This window comes from Triturus cristatus, chromosome 1_1 (genome assembly GCF_964204655.1).
Source record: "Triturus cristatus chromosome 1_1, aTriCri1.1, whole genome shotgun sequence".
NCBI lineage: Eukaryota > Metazoa > Chordata > Amphibia > Caudata > Salamandridae > Triturus > Triturus cristatus.
Window position 1 is genome coordinate 118,299,153 of NC_140579.1, and position 19,489 is coordinate 118,318,641.

At 44.8% G+C, this 19,489-nt stretch overlaps 1 protein-coding gene across 1 annotated transcript in view; it reads right to left on the bottom strand.

Annotated features, from left to right (window-relative positions):
- The window catches only part of LOC146869717 (uncharacterized), a 73,987-nt gene that overhangs the window by 8,163 nt on the left and 46,335 nt on the right, over positions 1 to 19,489 (bottom strand). The window contains exon 17 of the mRNA XM_085640206.1: positions 19,101 to 19,222. Coding sequence (XP_085496332.1) covers positions 19,101 to 19,222 — 122 coding nt within the window. The remainder of the gene's footprint in view (positions 1 to 19,100; positions 19,223 to 19,489) is intronic.

Below are 19,489 nucleotides of genomic sequence, written 5' to 3' on the forward strand. Positions count from 1 at the left end.
TCCTGGGCTCCTGGACATTGCATCTTGCTCCTTCAGCTCCAACTAGGAGTCAGCTATCTGAGGGTTTGAAGTTGCCTCTTTGGGCTTCTCCACAGCTAGTTCCTTCTTGATCATGGCTGGTTCGAGCTTGGATTCTTATGACTTTTACAATCCACTATCTTTGCTGTCATGTGGTGCATTAAAGTCATTTCCATTCCTATTCTCTTATCATATAAAGGTTGCAGTTTGGTTCAACAGTGCATTGCAATAAAGCAACGTTCTTCCATCTGTTCCCTCGCTTCCTCCACTTCCTAATCTTTCTTGACTCTTCATTCATGAAGAGTTTCACTCCTGGACTCCAGATTGCTGGTTTTCTTCATTCCATTGAAGTTTTCGTCAAGGTAGGTGCTTTTCTTATGCCTTTGGCTTCTTCCTCCTGAGAAGAGAGCAGCTTCTAGGGGGCACTTGCCTACCGCATATTCCTGTGTGTGGTGACATTGTTGCTTGTAGAAACAGTCATCAGTACCTCAGACATCAGAAAGCCCAGATATGAATTACGGGTAAGCACCCAGCCCAGAACATAGCTTTTAAAACATTCAGATAGAGTGGAGTATTTAAATAGTCCTTAAAGTGAAGTTATGTTATGTTAATTCATCTTGGAGAGCGTTTGATCAACAATGGTGCTATGAAGTGCATATCTGCCGAAAACACAAATGGCACAGTTAGGGGAACTAATAAGCTTATTTAAAAGGCCTGGGGCATATTATCAAGAAACGGCGTTAAATTATCGCCGCTTCATAGGCAGAAAACTGCAGCTAAAGCGGCGATAATGGGCTTGATAATATGCCCTTGAGAATTCCCATAGAAGCCCATGTTTTGGTGACATTATGGGCTTCTATTGGAATTCTCAAGGGCATATTATCAAGCCCATTATCGACGCTTTAGTGGCAGTTTTCTGCCGCTAAAGCGGCGATAATTTTAACTCCATGCTTGATAATATGCCCCCAAGTCTTTAAATATTTCCGAAAGGAAGTAAAGTTAGTTTGTGAATGTAAAAAAAGTTATTGAGAATTACAGCTTGAAATGTGTAGCAACATTGAACTGTACCTTTCTTTCTGAATCTGTGGCTTATAAGATGATCAGATGTTGAAGAGCGAAGTTCCCAAACAGGGATATACCTTTTAATCTTTTTTCGAAATTGGGGGACCCAACCTTGGAGAGTTTTAAAAGAAAGGCAGTACATTTTAAATGTAATTCTCTGCTCTGTTGGCTATCATTAGACGTATCTTAGGGTATATCTTACCAGTTTGTAAATGAGTCTTGCTTCTTGGGTCTGAATGGCCTGAAGTCTATGGGTCAACATTTGTGGAAGAAGTATTCCAATATTACCTAAAGGGGTCAGTGAGGGTGGGAAAATCAATACTTTCTAATGCATTCTGTGAAGGTGCTGTATTGCATATCCCCTAAAGTGGTTAGTGAGGTTGGAGTACTGCAATCTGTGAGGGTGGGGTACTTCAATAACGCCTATAGCAGCTATTGGGGGTGGGGTATTACAATAGCCCCTAAAGTGGCCAGTAAGGGTTGATTATTGCAATTGCCTCGGGAGCAGCCAGTGAGAGAGAAGTATTACAATTGTTGCTAAAGCATCCAGTGAGGGTGGAGCATTGCAATAGCCCCTAAGAGGTTAGTGAGGATCGAGGAGTTCAATCGCCTTTAAAGCTGTCTGTTTAGACAGAGTGTGAGGAAGAGTCAAGGCTGAATGAATCTCTTCAACAATCCTGCGGTCTGAGCTTCTCAGGATGGTGGTCACTTGGAGGTTTTGCACTTGACCCCTACCAAGAACAGGTACCACTATTTGGATTAAATTTCATCTATATTTATATATGAAAACCTACTATCACATTTCTGGAGGAACTGCTGAAAATTGATTTTAATTCAAATGGTCCCACTGCACATCAAATACTCTGGTGTGAACTCCCCCAGGACAATAGTGGATGTTATTATGCCCTTACTATCACCTTGGACTGTTGTGTCACTTCAGTACAAGAAAACGTGTATAAATAAGGTTGTCACCTTTTACTATTGTCCACACAAGAATCATGATCATTCACCCTCAGTGGCTCAGTGAACATCTCTCATGTAATAACTCCCAACAAAGATTCTGCAATTGGGATGCCTGATATTGGTTCCACCCTCATATTCAGCATGGACATTGACTATATAAATGATGCCCCTTAGAATGATTCTATGTAAATGTATCTCACGTGGTTATGCTGAAATCTACTATGGATCCAGAGGTCACAGACATGAGATGGGCACTCGTCCAAAGCCAACGACAATCAGGAGCTTATTTACAAGCTCCTTGCACTGTCTGTGTGCTACTTTTATTAAGGGAAAAAGTGTTGCAGCACATGGGGCTTGTAAATAAGCCCCTCAGTTGATGAAATGCAAACAAAGACTCCCAAACCATGACTCCCAAATTTTTAACACCCTGTTTATTGATTCATATTTAAAGTCACTGAATGAGTCTCAAAAAATCATTCCAATAAATTTGAATATCTCCAATCAAACATTTCCGTTAGTTGACACCCACTCAGTAAAAATTAACACACCTTAGAGCGTGTGCTACAAAATGCATACACACGTGGCACAAATGACTTTTGCCACTAGCTTTTCACTTATTATCTTACACCACTATTTTAATTCACTGTGAGAAAGGTCCTGATAAAAGCCCCACTCATTTTTTTACACGGGCTGAAACATATCGACCTATCTGATAACTGAGACGCAACTAATAGTCTTTTTTTGTTATCCACTCGTTTTTAATATACCCTGCACCACTGGGAATAAAGTAATTATCAGGTAGAGACCCAGAGGTATTTTTAATGCACCACTTCATCACACGTACACCCAAAAAAAACGCTCCACTGTATTCAGGTGTCGCAGCACAGCTGAGTAGCATTCGTCTACTCAGCTGGGAACCCCATGATGATGAAGCATGACACCAACTAGGTTGGTGTGTGAGGGTTCTTCTAATCGACCCTTGCGGTGCCAGGCACTGCAGTGTCGGACAAACTGCTAGGGGTGTTGTCCTGAGGTGGTCACGAAATTTGGAAACCTTGCAGATTGTTACCTGCTCTTCCTGCTTGTCCCGTGGTTGCTGCTGGCTCTCATTTCTCCCGCCGCCGCTTTGCTGACTACGCGGCCGCCGAGAGGAGAAAAACTTCAGCCCCCAGAATCCCCAGCCCCAGAGTGTGGACCAGGTGACGCTAATCACGCGCCCGGAGGCGCCATAAAAACAAGCACACCTCCGGGGGAGCGGGTGTTGTCCTGAGGTGGTCACGAAATTTGGAAACCTTGCAGATTGTTACCTGCTCTTCCTGCTTGTCCCGTGGTTGCTGCTGGCTCTCATTTCTCCCGCCGCCGCTTTGCTGACTACGCGGCCGCCGAGAGGAGAAAAACTTCAGCCCCCAGAATCCCCAGCCCCAGAGTGTGGACCAGGTGACGCTAATCACGCGCCCGGAGGTGCCATAAAAACAAGCACACCTCCCGCGTCACGGGACGCGCGCGGGTGGACGCCGGGCTAAGCCCAGGCAAAGGGCGGGCCCTCTGTGGCTGAGGTCGGCCGGGCAGGGCCCTGTTATTTCCATATTGCTGTTCACCGCATGTACATTCTCCACAGCTATTGAAGCCGATAAAACGGTGAGGGTGATACAACCATACAACTATTGACTGGTCGCATATATAAACTATACATTGACTGTTGATTCTTATTATATCATTGGTTAATTTATTTGTGTATTAGTTCTTGTTTTTATTCTTTTATTTGATATAAAATGACAGCAAAAAAACTACGCTCTGGAAGAGTCTTAGGGGGGAGATCATGTATCAAAACTAGATCCAACCCCCTGAGGAATAATTTTGAACATAGTCTACAATTGAAGGGTCAGATGCAGTTGTTTAAATTATGGGAAAAACCAGAGAATAAATATATGGAAGTTCCAGTCACTATTGACAATGAGATAATAACTACGACGGAACCGCAGTTAGAAGCAGCCTTCGACACTAACTCTAGGTTAGCTACGGAAAAAGTTTCTCCCACCTTACTCCTGATGAAAGATGTAGACATCTTAGCATGTCCTCCTAAAGGAGATAACTCAGTCCTTCTGAAGGCAGATTCGAAAGGTTTTCAGTATAATACTCCTAAGGTTACAGAAGATAAGATGGAGGATGGAGGATATAAAAGAAATCTCTATTCCGTCTAGTATTGATCTAGAATTGTGTGGTCGCTATATGGGTGAGAGGGTTTTGAAACAGCCTGATCCTTGTATTTCCTTAAACGGAGCAACGCCTTCAAGATTACGGTTATATAGTAGCACCCCCTCTATGACATCTAATGACATTTTTTCACTGCAGAGTGATTTGAAATCTCCTCAACTTAACCTATCAGGTATTTGCTCTCTTACTGCACCCGAATATATAAAAAATGAAAAAACAATTTCTGATTCCCTGATAGCACTTGAGCATCTATTGACCTCCATATTAGGTTTATTGAATAAATTTGTTGGGAGCACTGACTGTATTATGGATTCAGTTACTGAAATATTGAAAGTATTAACTGCTAAAAATGCTGTGAACAGGTCTATTTTTCCTATCGAACCTGTTGTCCAGAATGTTATTGATAGTAACATTGCATTAAGAAAAAATGTATCTGCGGGGTTGGTATTAAAAGTAGATATTCACGAGCCCTCAACTTCTTCTCTACCAATCTCTTCATCTTTGAGGAAAGAATCAGAACCGATTTTGAAGGAAGAACAATCGGCAGTGGTTAACCCAACCGCTGGAAGCGAACTTTTTCCTATTTTCATCCAGGATAAAAAAGAACCTGAAGGTATTGTGGTGACTACTGGGACAGTAATAGAAAAAAGCAGAAAGATTAAAGGGAAAAATAGGAAATCTGTTCGCAAATATAAGAAGAAAAGACAGAGGAAAATTATTTTTCAAAAACATGTAAATACAGAAGTACTTGATGTTATAGAAACTCCAGATAGTTTATTACTGGAGACTTCATCTATAGAGGTTGCTGGTGGTCTCACCAACCCTTTAGTTGAAGGCCTCCCTGGTGTCAGCACTTTGGATGGAGGACCCCTTTGTTCCGAGGTTGGTGGGATAGAACCTCTTGTATTAAGGGATGAAGTTACAAGTAATATGCCTATTGAAAAAATAGTACTTAATCCATCGGCATCTACTTTTTGGCCTTAAGCGCATGTGACCACAAATTCATCTACTGTACCACTAAAAACTTCTAATCCATGTGTGGATACTTTGTCACTGGATTTTCTCCCCTTATTCGACTTAGACCTTAATATGAACAGATCATGGTTGCTGAATTCCTTCAAGGACATTGAATGTTTAAAACTTATTTTGTCAAGTGACATTGATTTGGTTTCAATAATGGGGTTTGAAAATGGTCCGCGCGTAAGGGTAAAATTCTGTTCAAAAATAATTGCGAATCTTGTACTCTAACAAGCGGAATCATTTCAACGTAGAGGGATTGATGTGCTACCCTTTTTTAATAATGGAAATCATACGTTCTTTAGAAAAGGAGTTTCTGAGTTGGGATTTGGGCAAGAAGACCCAACCATCCATAATAAAGATCTAAAGATACGGGTTGCTAGAGGAAAGCGTATGGTCTCTCAGGTACCTTCTCCCCCTGAAAATCTACTTACTTCCATGACAGAAGATAATCAACACTGGAATTGGCTCCCAGGAGTTTTATCCAGTAACACATCGAACAACTTAAGACCGCTTTTACATCTTTAACAGACAATTAAAAATTATATCCTGGTATGCTGCAGGATTACATAATTGTCCTCAGAAGTTTGATTATCTATTCTCTCTGAATGCAGATGTGCTATGTATTCAGGAAACATGGTGCAAAGATTCTCTTTATGGCGGGAAAAATTATTTTGTATTTGAGGCCGCTGCCACACCCTCAAAAAAAGGGCACGCGAAAGGAGGAATAGCCTGTTTCTTATCAAATTCATTACAATGGCAATTTTCCCATTATAAGGACACTAGTAACCTCTTTCAATCAATAACTATTAATAACCTAGCGTCCACAGGTAGACGGTCCTCTCTTGTAATCCTTAATGCATATATCCCACCTGAAGAGATCTTTAATACCGTTCTGAAGCGAATGTTTTCTTATGTAAAACAACTACTAGAGCTCGATCACCCCCCATATATTTTACTTATGGGTGACCTAAATAGTAAAGTGTCCACTTCGAGTATAGACATGTTTAGAAGTAAATTTAAGGAAGAAGCATACAATATACCCCAAGCAATCTTTCCTAGTAAAATGAAAACTAACAAAAGAGGAAAGATATTACTTGAAGAACTCAGTTATGTAGAGGGGTTAATTGTAAATGGTAGGATGCCTTCTGACACTCCGGCTAAGTTTACACATAATTCTTTTAGGGGCGAATCTATCTTGGACTATGTAATTATGGATTATGATTCATTTTCTTATGTTCAGGACATGGTGATCTCTCAATCTTGTTTGAGCGATCATAATGTGATTAATATAATATTTTCAATACAAACCCCAGATACTGAATCATGGTCTATAATTAATAAAGGTGTTTCTATTCATTGCAAGTCTGGAAGGTGTTTCTGGGACCCTTCCACTATGAAAGATGTACAAAATATTCTTGCCCAAACCTTACTTGAACTAGATGATTGGCAGGGTAGGGAATTTTCATATTTTTAAATTCTTAAAGAAAACCTTACCACGAGAGCTAGGAAATTAAGTAAACCTAAGAAGCTATATCTCCCTCCTAGTCTATTACTACCCCTAAATAAGGAAATAAATAAACTCGTAAGGCAACAGTACATTAGCAGAACTAAGGAAAATGAGTATAAGATAGCCTTATTAAGAAGAAGGAGAGCTAGACTTAGAATAAAATTAAAAAGAGAAAAAGAAGATTCTCTCTGGATCAGGTTAAGAGAGGCATCGGCTTTTAATAAATCTAGAGAATTCTGGACCCTAATAGGGAAGGGATGTGGGGTAAGAACTTCCCCTATCCCTATCTCTATTGCTGAAAATGTCTGGATATCATTTATATCTAGTTTGTATGCCTCCAATAATGTAGAAGTGGACAGCTGGGATTCAGCCCTAAATAGTTAGCCTAATATAGAGTTTCCATCTGAGAAAACCATCGCTTCGGTGATAAAGAGTATGAGTGCGTCCGGAGCTATGGGTCCGGATGAGCTGCCCATGTCTATAATAAAGCAAGACGTTACATCCTGGAGTAGGATTCTCCTTCCAGTATTCCGTGCGTGCTTTTTACTGAGATCAGTCCCTAATTCTTGGAGGGGAAGTATATTAATCCCGATATTTAAAAAAGGAGAGAGGGATAGTCCTGGGAACTATCGTTTAATTGCTCTTTTGGACTCGATAGGGAAAATTTTTGCAAAATGTCTTTTGATTTTAATTTCTGAATGGATGGAATTGAATGACATCCTACCTTTGGAACAAACTGGATTCCGTAAAGAGCATGGTACACTTGATAATTTAACAGCATTACAGGTGATTGTCGATAAATACGTACGTGTTCGCGGTGGTGGAATATATGCGGCATTCATTGATTTCTCCACGGCGTTTGATAAGGTCGACCGACCAACCCTGTGGAGAAAGCTCGCTATTCTAGGGATGCCGTTACACTTACTCGAACTTGTAAAAGCCCTTCACTCGAACACGTGGTGTAAGGTATTACAAGGTGGAGAAAGAGGTTTGTCTCAATCTATTCCGTCTCCTAATGGGCTGAAACAAGGGTGCATATTGGCCCCTATATTGTTTTCTCTCTATACGGCAGACCTTCCTTCTTCCATTTCAGTGTGCGGTGCGATAGCCCCGATAATTGGAGGATCACCTGTATCAATTTTAATGTATGCAGATGATATCCTCATATTAGATTTAACTCCGAAGGGCTTGTCTAACCGCTTATATGCATTAAATCAATTCGCAGAAGCAAATTTCATGAAGATTAATGCTTCGAAAAGTAAAATCATGTGTATTTTTGGAAAGAAAAAATGTAGGTCTGTAAATTATAGATGGGCCATAGGCGGACATAATTTAGAGGTGGTATAAACCTACACCTTTTTGGGTAAAATAATCTCGGCAAACTTAAGTGAGAAATTCCATACAGACCATAACTCGCGTAAAGCATTAGCCCATGGTATGGGATTATGCTCCTTGTACAAGGCTACAGGGAAGAGACACCTTACACTATTTATGGATGTATTTAGGGCAAAGATCCCTGCAACCTTATTGTATGGGTTGGAATTAGTGGAGTTAAAACACTGGGGATTTTTACATAGAATGGAAGGAAAGATATTAAGAAGAATTACTTCCATTAATACAGCTTGTTCTGTATCCTCATGTAGATTGGAATTCGGACTCCGAAGTTGTTGGGTACAGGGGTTGATAGCCCTGGTAAGGTGGGTAGCTTGTTTAGCTAGAGGTAAAAAGGATTCCTTACGGGAAGCCATAAAAAATGAGCTTCTGGGCAATTTCAATGAGTTTTCCCTGTTAGTAAAAAACTTTAGAGAAGCAGTAACTCTGTTAGAGTTGGATGTAAGTACTCTGTTCCTACTTACTCCCTCTGAACTAAAGTCTAAATTAAAAAGTGCATCTTGGGAGCTCAGTTATAAATTGGATATGATTGCCCAACAAGGAAAATCGGAAAGGCAACTTCTTTTAAATACATATACATTAAAGCTGCCACAACAATACCTCACATGGAATATCCCCCACAGAGTCTGTAGGTTATGGTACCTTTTAAGACAAGATTTGCTTCCACTAAATCCACTTTTAGCTAAATGGTATGGTGTATCTACTATATGTAATCTTTGTCATAATGCTGTACAGGATCGTAATTACGTTCTGTTTATCTGTCCTGCTTTACGCTCATTGCGTTACAAATGGTTGAAACCTATTTGTTTACAATTAGGAATTTTAAATGTAAACACCTTTTTTCATGCACTTTACTGTCCTCCAAATGAAATGTTCTGTTTCAAAGTTTTTAACTTTTTTAAAGGTTTTTTAAATATTTATTGAATGATATATAGAGAAATATTTGTCAATTGTCTGACCAGTGTATATGATGTATCTCCTTCTCATCTGTTTGTTTGTGATTTTATTGTAAGTATTGTTGTATAATTGTGTTTTTATTTTATGTGGCCCTCTTTGAGAGCCAAAACATAATAAACTTAAACTTGAAACTTGAACTTGCTAGACAGATCCGTCCTAATTGTTTACTAATATTTACCAAGGGACAAGGTTGGCCCACAAAAAGTCCTAGCTCTCCCATTTGTTTACCCTAGTACTTGGCAGCGTGCAGTTGCGAGAGCACAAACAAATTCTCTCACACACATCCCTGGCGAAACCCACCAAGGCAGAACACCCGGGTCTCACTTTTTGGAGGAAGTAGTCAACGATATCCTGTCAGCAGCACCATTGCTAGCTGATCTCAACATTTCAAAAACAATATCACAAAGTTCTGACTGGGAAACACTAACAGAGATGAAACGTAACCACATCAGGACAACGTTACATGGGTTCATCTTAACTGAATACCTCAGGAACAATACAGCACCCAGAGGATTAATAGTAACCAACGCCCCAAGGATCTTTCTGGATGATGCTATGTTCAGAAGAGTTTCGGCCAAGTTCGCCTGGCAATGTACAAGGGATTGGATTGTACTGTTCATACAAACAGCTAAAAGACTGTCTGATGCAATACTAATAGAGGTCACGGTCACTGAAAATCAATTCCGAACCACACTGACAGCCTTCAAGAAGAGGCTAGATGAAATCAATAAAGATAATCAAGAATACAAAGAAAATTTGACCCAGTCAAAGATCCAGAAATTTCAAAAGGATCTCAAGAATTTTTCCTATGAAAAAACATATCCATACTCAGAGACCGACTACCAATAACCAAAAAGATCAGATTCTTCTGGAGGCTCAGAAGATGACTCCTCAGTGAGTAGCGGCTCCAGCACAGATAGCTCAAGGAACAGACAAAGAGGCAGAGGAAGGCAGAACAAATGGCAGTAACCATGGCAACAAGGACAACCAGGACCCCAAATGCAGTTCCACAAACTTTACGCCCAGATGCCATCACACATGATGTTTGGGTGGAACCCACCATATGCTCCACCTCACACCCAATTTATAAACCAGAGCCAGCTGTCTTCTGCAAGCGCAGAAGACATCTCCCGGTACACTGGGAAGATGACCAGAACCAGGGAGCAAACCCCAGGAGCAAGACAAGAGACCAACAACTAGGAACGAGTTCCAGCAGGACTAAGTGACCAACTATTCTGAACACATTCTAATGCCAACAGAAAAAGACCTGCTGAACAAAGGCCTCGGATTCGTACCAACAGCCTGCCATGATAAGTTCCGCCTTCATTGTGAAATGGCAGAGTTTTTTAGAAAATGTAAACTCAAGGCTTTCTTCAAGGACCAACCCACTGAGGCTAATACACAGGAAAATGGTGATACAGGGCTCAAAACCAAATCAAATTTCATGCCACCACCGAATACCATACCGGTTGAGGTTGCTGCATTTGAACAGGCAGTGTTCAAGGACATCGAAGCCCTTGAAGATGAAAAGACATTCAAGAACACCAACAAGAAAGAGTTTAAGGCACCAGTAACTCTAAAAAACATCAAAAAAATCATGATCAAGCCAGCGGACAAAGGTGATGGGATAGTGCTCCAGGACAAACCCGCCTACAGAGCCCAATGTTTACTCCTTCTCAGTGACAGACGTAACTGCTTACCATTGCAAGATGATCCTACAGGAAGACTAAAGATCACCATTCAACAAATGGTAAAGGAAGCAGAAGAGAGTGGACACTTCAGCAAGAAGGAGGCTCAACTCCTTACCAACTCTGGAGGCAAAATTCCTTATTTCTATATCATACCAAAAATACACAAAAACAAAATCAATCAATCAATCAATCAAGGCATTTATATAGCGCACTACTCACCCAGAGGGTCTCAAGGCGCTAGGGGAGGGGGGTCTGCTACTGCTCGAACAGCCAGGTCTTGAGTTGTTTCCTGAAGGCGAGGTGGTCCTGGGTCAGGCGGAGGTGGGTCGGGAGGGAGTTCCATGTCTTGGCAGCGAGGTAGGAGAAGGACCGTCCCCCTGTGGTGGCTCTTCAGATGCGGGGAACGGTGGCGAGGGCGTGGCCGGTCGATCGAAGCTGGCGTTTGGGAGTGTAGAAGTTGAGGCGGCTGTTGAGGTATCCTGGGCCTTGGTTGTGTAGGGCTTTGTGTGCGTGGGTGAGGAGACAGAAGGTGATTCTCTTGTTGACCGGGAGCCAGTGCAGGTCTCTCAGGTGTCCGGAGATGTGGCTGTGACGGGGGATGTCCAGGATGAGTCGTGCTGAGGCGTTCTGGATCTGCTGGAGTCTCTTCTGGAGTTTGGCGGTGGTTCCGGCGTAAAGGGAGTTGCCGTAGTCCAGACGGCTGGTGACGAGGGCCTGGGTGACCGTCTTCCTGGTCTCGGTGGGGATCCACCGGAAGATCTTACGTAGCATGCGCAGGACGTTGAAGCACGACGAGGAGACGGCGTTGACTTGTCTGGTCATGGAGAGGGAGGAGTCCAGGATGAAGCCCAGGTTGCGTGCGTGGTCTGTTGGTTGGGGTGCGCTGCCTAGGGCGGGGGGCCACCAGGAGTCGTCCCAGGCGGAGGGTGAGGATCCCAGGATGAGGACTTCCGTCTTGTCCGAGTTCAGTTTCAGGCGACTGTTCTTCATCCATTCGGCTACCTCTTTCATCCCTTCGTGAAGGTTGGCTCTGGCGGTGGCGTGGTCGTTGGTGAGGGAGAGGATCAGCTGGGTATCGTCGGCGTAGGAGATGATGTTGAGGTTGTGCTGGCGTGCGATGTCTGCGAGGGGGCTCATGTAGACGTTGAAGAGGGTTGGACTGAGCGAGGACCCTTGAGGAACGCCGCAGATGACTTCGGTGGCTTCAGATCTGAACGGGGGGAGGCGGACTCTCTGTGTCCTTCCGGCGAGGAAGGAGATGATCCATTCCAGTGCCTTCTCCTGGATTCCGACGTTGCTGAGTCGCTGCACTAGTGTACGGTGGCAGACAGTGTCGAAGGCCGCGGAGAGGTCTAGGAGGAGGAGGGCCGCTGTTTCTCCGTTGTCAAGCAGTGCTCGGATGTCATCGGTGGCTGCGATCAGAGCGGTCTCGGTGCTGTGGTTGGCTCGGAAGCCAGACTGCGAGAGGTCGAGGGATCCGTTTGTCTCGAGGAAGGCGGCCAGCTGCTTGTTGACGGTCTTCTCGATGACTTTTGCAGGGAACGGGAGCAGCGAGATGGGGCGGTAGTTCTTGAGGTCGGTGGGGTTGGCTGATGGCTTCTTTAGTAGAGCGCTGAGTTCGGCGTGCTTCCAGCTCTCCGGGAAGGTCGCGGTGTCGAAGGAGGTGTTGATGATGTCCCGAAGGTGGGGTGCGATGACAGCGTCGGCCTTGTTGAAGACATGGTGAGGGCAGGGGTCGGTCGGAGATCCGGAGTGGATGGAGTTCATCGTGCAGACGGTATCTTCGGCGCTGATCGGGGTCCAGGCGTGGAGGGTGGTGGTGGGGGGCGGTGGTTCGGACGTGGCGTGCGTCGGTTGAGTGCTGAAGCTGTTGTGTATGTCCGCGATCTTGTTGTGGAAGTAGGAGGCGAGGGAGTTGCAGAGGTCTTGCGAAGGGGTGATGTCGTTGTTTCCGGCGTTGGGGTTGGAGAGCTCTTTGACGATGTTGAAGAGTTCCTTGCTGTTGTGTGCGTTTTTGTCCAGTCGTTCCTTGAATGCAGTTTTCTTGGTTGCGTGGATGAGTTGGTGGTGTTTTCGGGTGGCGAGCTTGAGGGCAGTCATGTTGTCCGGTGTTGGGTCTCTGCACCAGGTTCTCTTGAGGGCTCAGCAGTCCTTCTTGGAGCTCTTGAGTTCGTCGGTGAACCATGGGGCTTTCTTGCTGCCGGGTCTGCTAGGCGGGGTCCTCAGGGGGGCGAGGTCATCTGCGCAGTCGCTGATCCATTTCGTGAGGTTGGTGGCCGCTTGGCTGGGGTTCGTTGCGCTGGTGGGTGGGTTCTTGCTCAGGGAAGTCGCAAGCTGGTCGGCTGTGATCTTGTTCCAGCTTCTGCGTGCAACCTGTTGCTGTTGGTAGTGGATCGTGGTCCTTTTGAAGCTGAAGTGGACGCAGCTGTGGTCCGTCGAGTGGAGTCCGGTGGCGTGGCTGAAGGCGATGTTCTTGCTGGATGAGAAGACTGGGTCGAGTGTGTGTCTGGCGTAGTTGGTGGGGGTGGTCACCAGCTGCTTGAGTCCGAGGTTTGCGAGGTTGTCCAGCAGGGTGGTGGTGTTGCGGTCGTTGTTGTTCTCCAGGTGGAAGTTGAGGTCCCCGAGGAGGATGTAGTCAGCGGAGGGGAGGGTGTGCGGGCTGATGAAGTCGGCGATGTCTTCGCTGAATTGTGTGCGTGGTCCCGGGGGTCTGTAGATGAGGGTGCCTCTGAGGGTGGTCTTGGGGTTGATGTGGACCTGGAAGTGCAGGTGCTCGGCGGGTGCGAGGGTGTCGTCGGTGTTGGTCGTGATGCGGATGGTGTTCCTGTGGATGATGGCGATGCCTCCTCCGGTCTGGTTGATGCGGTCCCTTCGGATGATCTTAAAGCCGTCTGGGATGGCGATGGCGATGTCGGGCACTGAAGAGGCGTTCATCCAGGTTTCTGTGAGGAAGGCGACGCCTGGTGAAGTAGTGTCGAGCAGGTTCCAGAGCTCGATGGCGTGTCTGTGGACGGAGCGGGTGTTAACTAGGATGCACTTTAGGTGGCTGCTGCTGTTGCTCGTCTTGGTCTTGGTCGGTGCAGGAGTAGTGCAGGTCCGGATGCAGGTGAACTTGCAGGAGTGGCAGCAGAAGGGTCCGTGGGTGCCTCTCGGGGTGGCTCGGTAGCAACCCGGGGTTCGGCCGGCGTTGAGTGCGTAGAGTTCGGTGGCATCGTAGGTCTGGCGGGAGGGCTGGAGTCTGCGGGGGCCAGGGGTCCTGGCACTGGCGCGGTCCAGGCACGGACGGGCGCAGACGGGCTTACCTTTGGCGCACCTTCGGCGCTCAGTCGGTGCTCCCGCTGCGCGCGTCCGCTGCGCGGTCGCTGAGGGGGTGTCATAAGAAGGGAGCCGGGAGGGCGGGTCAGCTGGGAGGCGGGATCGTGGTAGCCAATCGTCTGGCGTGGGGGCGGGGCCGCAGGCAGGCAGCGGCGGGAAAAAACGGGTGCAGGCTAAGCGGGCGGCCCAGCGGCGGCTGGGGCGTTGCAATCGGCGTCGGCTCGCAGCGGCGATGTGCTCAGGCAGCAGGAGGCTCAGGAGCAGGAGAGGTGAGGAGCGTGGGGGCGACCAGGCCGAAGGTCGCCCCCACCAGTATCGGGCATCAGTTCTGTCCTTGAACCCTTGTCTAAATTTTGCGACCCCTACCTACAACCCATTGTACAGGCTACCACTACCTATCTCAAGGACACTAAAGACCTTCTTGGACAAATCAAAAACCTCACCTTTGATCCAAATACATCTTTCCTGGTAAGCCTGGACATAGAAAGTCTATAGACGAGCCTACCACAAGACGACACGCTCAGGGTACTGGAACTTTCACTAGACACCACCAGCTGGGAACACAAAACCCCAAAATCGTTTATCCTAGCATGTGCAAATCTGGCACTAAAAGAAAACTATTTTGAATTCAAGGGACAACTGTACCTCCAAACATACGGTACATCAGTGGGCAGCACTTTTGCCCCCAGTGTGGCAGGGTTGTATGTCTACAACTTTGAAACCACACACCTATTTAATCCCAACAATTCACCAAACACCAATATACTATATTACAATAGATACATCGACGATGTTCTCCTCATTTGGAAAGGCACTCAGGAGTCCTTTTTCATGTGGTAAATGGTCGAGACCCCAACCTAAAATTTACCCACACCAAGAGGCGTAGAACAATCACATATCCAGACTTTATTTCCCATGCCAATGGAAAACTGGACACAAAAACACACTTCAAGACGACTGCAAAGAATTTCATTACAAGACCGGAGGCTATCATTATGCAAATACTTTTATTTGCTGCCCAAACATGCAGCCCTTTAAAGAATGTTATTACATCATAAACGAAAGAACATTAGCAACATAACAAGTATAATGCTAGCCTCCGAATGTCTTTAATGAAATCAAGATTCTCTCTGCATGATAATTGGAGAATCGTCATTCTCTGCTACACTATACCAGCTTCCATCCCCGAACTCTCCGAGAAAATCTGCCATATGGGCAGTACTTGAGGCTTCGGAGATATTGTAGCAATCTCCATGATTACAAAGACCAAGCAGAAACGCTCTCACACAAGTTGAAAGAAAGAGGTTATCCCAAAAAGATCACTGAGCATGCAACCAAAACAGAGATGCACTCCTTGAACCAAAACCACCAACCAAGCAGTCCATTCCTCTGACCTGCATGACTACTTTCAATGCCGTATCCAACAAAGTATCCAATATCATCCAAAAACATTGGAAAATACTCAATTCAGGCAACCAACAACGGGAAAAACCGTTGTTTTCTTACTGAAAGGGAAGGAGCCTCAAAGATAGCCTATTCTCAACCAGACCACCACAATTGATGAAACAAACAAACACCACACAAAATGCACGGGGCTTTCCAAGGATTACAGGCCACTTTCCCTGAGGTGACGAAATCCACGAAATCTCTGAATCTGGAACCCGGCAAAGTGTGAGAAATACGCAAACACACAAATTGCAATACTGCCGATGCAATATACCTAATCATGTGCCCATTCAATCTAAGGTACATTGGCATGACCAGTCAGAAGGTTAGGACACAAATATGCGAACACAGAAGTACTATTCAGTGGAAACGAAACACCACGCGGATGACAAACCATTTCCTAGAGAGGGGCCACACCACAAATGACATGGAATGGTCTATCATTGAACATCTGGAAATCACCACTAACAATGCCCAAGAACAACTGCTAGAGAAAGAACAACAATGTATATATCGATTATCCACCCATCTGCATGGGCTAAATGATGACATTCCGTGGAATAGCTTAAATAAGTGACCCTGCCCGCACACTTACAGTGATACCGTAAACTCAACTATTCAAAATAGTGTAAATCTATAATGACTTCAAGCGATCATTTACAGGGTAATACCTGTGATATCGTGAAAATATAACTGTTGAACATAGCTTAAAACTACGCAACATAACTTAAGACTATAAGAACTCCCTCGAGCAAACGTCTACAGGGTAACACCTGTGCTATAATGTGATACAACTTACGGTGAATCACATTTATCACTCATTGCGAACACTTGCATGTTGGTAATGACCGCGCCAAAGCTTTTACGTTTCCTGTAATTCACACATGTAATCTAATCCCATACTAGCACTGGGGTGGTATACACACACACTTTTATAGTCATATTGCGCTGACAAACTTACACCCGTTGGTAATCATAAATGCGCTGCACTGGTCCCTCTTACAATGGGCCAGCAGTCTTCATGCCTTACACAAATAGCCCGGTAATTTAATGTGCATTGAAAACGACAACTTTAACATGGACGTTATACACGCCTTAAGCATTGGGAAATACAGCTCATGCGCAGTTTTGCTATTGACCCACGAAGGACCTAGAGTCAGCGCTCCAGGCTACGCACGCCGGTCGCGCAGCACACGTGACACGCTGCCGGCCAGCAGCTTCCCCGCGCATTTGTCCTACAAATCCACACACCGGGACACCACACAAGAACCTTACTGTTCCTGTGGAGACCGGATTAGGTGCAGATGCGAGTGAGCTCCTCCCAACCTGAATCAATGACACCTTACAATAAATTAATTGCTCTTGATCAATGACTTATAAATTGACCACTCTCAATCGACAGCTTCAAATCAGTGGATAGCATTAAAAAATACTTTCAATGACTCTCAACTCACTTCTTTGACTCCCTTTATTTTCTCCCCAAAAATGACTTAGTCCCGCATATTTTTGACGCTTATGTTGCCCAAACGCACAATCTTTCTGAAATAGTAGGAACCGTACGACATGGTGCCACCAACGATCCAGCTTGGGTACTTATTTATTGGGTCTTCTGAGTAGTTTTCCTTTTGTGTGCCCAAGGACCCTACTCACCAATTAACCAGAGATGTCCTTGCTGTTAGGGAAAAAAACTCCTTGACTAAGAAGGAAACCCCTATTTTTGGCTGTAGGTTGTTCAAGCTTGAACCTTTAAAAAAGGATAACCTCACAATAGTTACCCTCTCTCAATCCCACATATTCCAATGGCTAATCCGGCACAGGTGGTTTTACCACTAAACTGCATGCATACTTTAACACAGATCTTGCAACAACGTGGACTTTCTCAAGCGAGATGCGATGTTGCCTTCATGGTAGAGGCCCGCACAGATTATCGAAAAGAGGTATTCTTTTCATGTGTATCATTCCCGGCAGTAATTGGCAACACAGGAAATTTTCATACATCCCTCGAAGCACCAGTACAAAACAACTATAAAGCATATGAGGATTCCAAAATTCCATTGACGTATTGGGAACACATGAACTGGCTCTTAGGCGCACTACCACATACATTAGAAAAGTTTGGACTGGGTTTCCTCAGTAATGAGGGGGCAACATAGCAAGTCCTATACACCATATCCACAACCAGGAGTTCTCACAGCAGCAGGACATGGTAGACTTTACACAGGTATAGTTACACTATACAGATAACTAATACAATGCATTATGCGAACCATAACAGCAACTCCGGAAAGGGCTGTTCAAGCTACACAACCACAATTAGCAATGCCCAGAATGAATCCAGTGACTATTAATGCAATATGGGTACTCTTCCCGTCAGATGGGAAGGAATTCTGTTCTGGATTGCACCAAAAAAAAAAATCAGCATGAAGCAGTGTTTCCCCATACAGAACCCCAGGATAAACGTAGAATTCTCACATTATTGTAGACACCTATACATCAATAGCTCGATATAATTTGGGGGCCAGCTATGGGTTTCTGATTCATGACTCTTTTCGATGATGCCTAAATGATCACTCCCAAATGCTACCAATCAGTACTTCCACTCCGTAGTTACCACTCAGAGAGCATCATTAACAGACTCCTGATGCAGGATCTCATTTAGTGAAGTGCCTGCAATTCCTCCCGGCGACATCTGATTAGTGGCCAGTAATTGATCAAAACTATGCCACTCCTAAAGATCCCAGCCAATGCTTCACCGAAACGACTCTCAGGGGCCGATTCACAGAACTAATCGGAGACAAAATCCTAAACTTACTACTTTTGGTATTCACAGAAGTCATCTAATAGCAGTAAAGTTAGGATTTTGCCTTAAGTTTGACTTAAGACAGACTTAAGACAGACATAAGACAGACTTAAGACAGACTTAAGACAAACTTAAGACAGACTTAAGACAAACTTAAGACAGACTTAAGACAGACTTAAGAAAAAATCCTAACTTTACTACTACTAAATACCTTCTGTGAATACCAAAAGTAGTAAATTTAGGATTTTGTCTGAGATTACATCAGTGAATCGGGCCCTCAGTTAATAACTCCAAGTCAGTATCCTTTGTTTACGTACTCCCATCCCAAGACTAACTTTCATGAACTGTAATTCAGAGGCTTGCATTTCGATGTTCCTATTTAGTGAGTTATATTCTGTGAGTCACTCTCAGTGACTATCATTCACTGACTCCCATTCAGTGACTAAAGTTCCATGATTCCAATTAGGCAATTTACATTCTTTGCTTTCTATTTTATCTGTAACTCTCAATCAGTGACTCTTCTTTAGTGGTTCCTGCTGAGTGATTCCCCTTCAGTGGCTCACAGTCAGTTACTATTATTAAATGGCTAATGGTCAGTGATTCCTATTCAGTGACTTACACTCAGGAAGAGCTGCCCCATGTATTGCGTATCTCCTACTTCCACCACCCTGCCATGGCTCAGTGATGAGGACGAGGCAGCCATGTTTGTTCTTACCATGAAACAGAGGCCGAGTAGCGTGGCCAGGAGCGCGAGAGCCCCCAGGCTGATGAGGATGATCTGCCAGACACTCAGGTCTTCGACACCTGCAAAGCCTCCTCCGCTGACTGTGGTCGTCCCTGTGCGAAATGTAAGAAAAAGTGTTAGGGATGTTAGGTGCAACACTCAGTCCTTGGCTGTCCAAACACAACATCCATAGTACATTTCAACAGTGTTCTAGACGTGGATGGGGCTGATTACAGACCCCCTCCAAGGGCACACTCAAGGCGAACCACTGAGTGCCATAAAGCCCTTAGGAAGACTTCAGGTGTCCAGGACTGACGTCAGTGTATACTGAGTCTGGCCAGTAGAGATCAGTGTACCTAAAGGCAGTCACTGCTATTAAG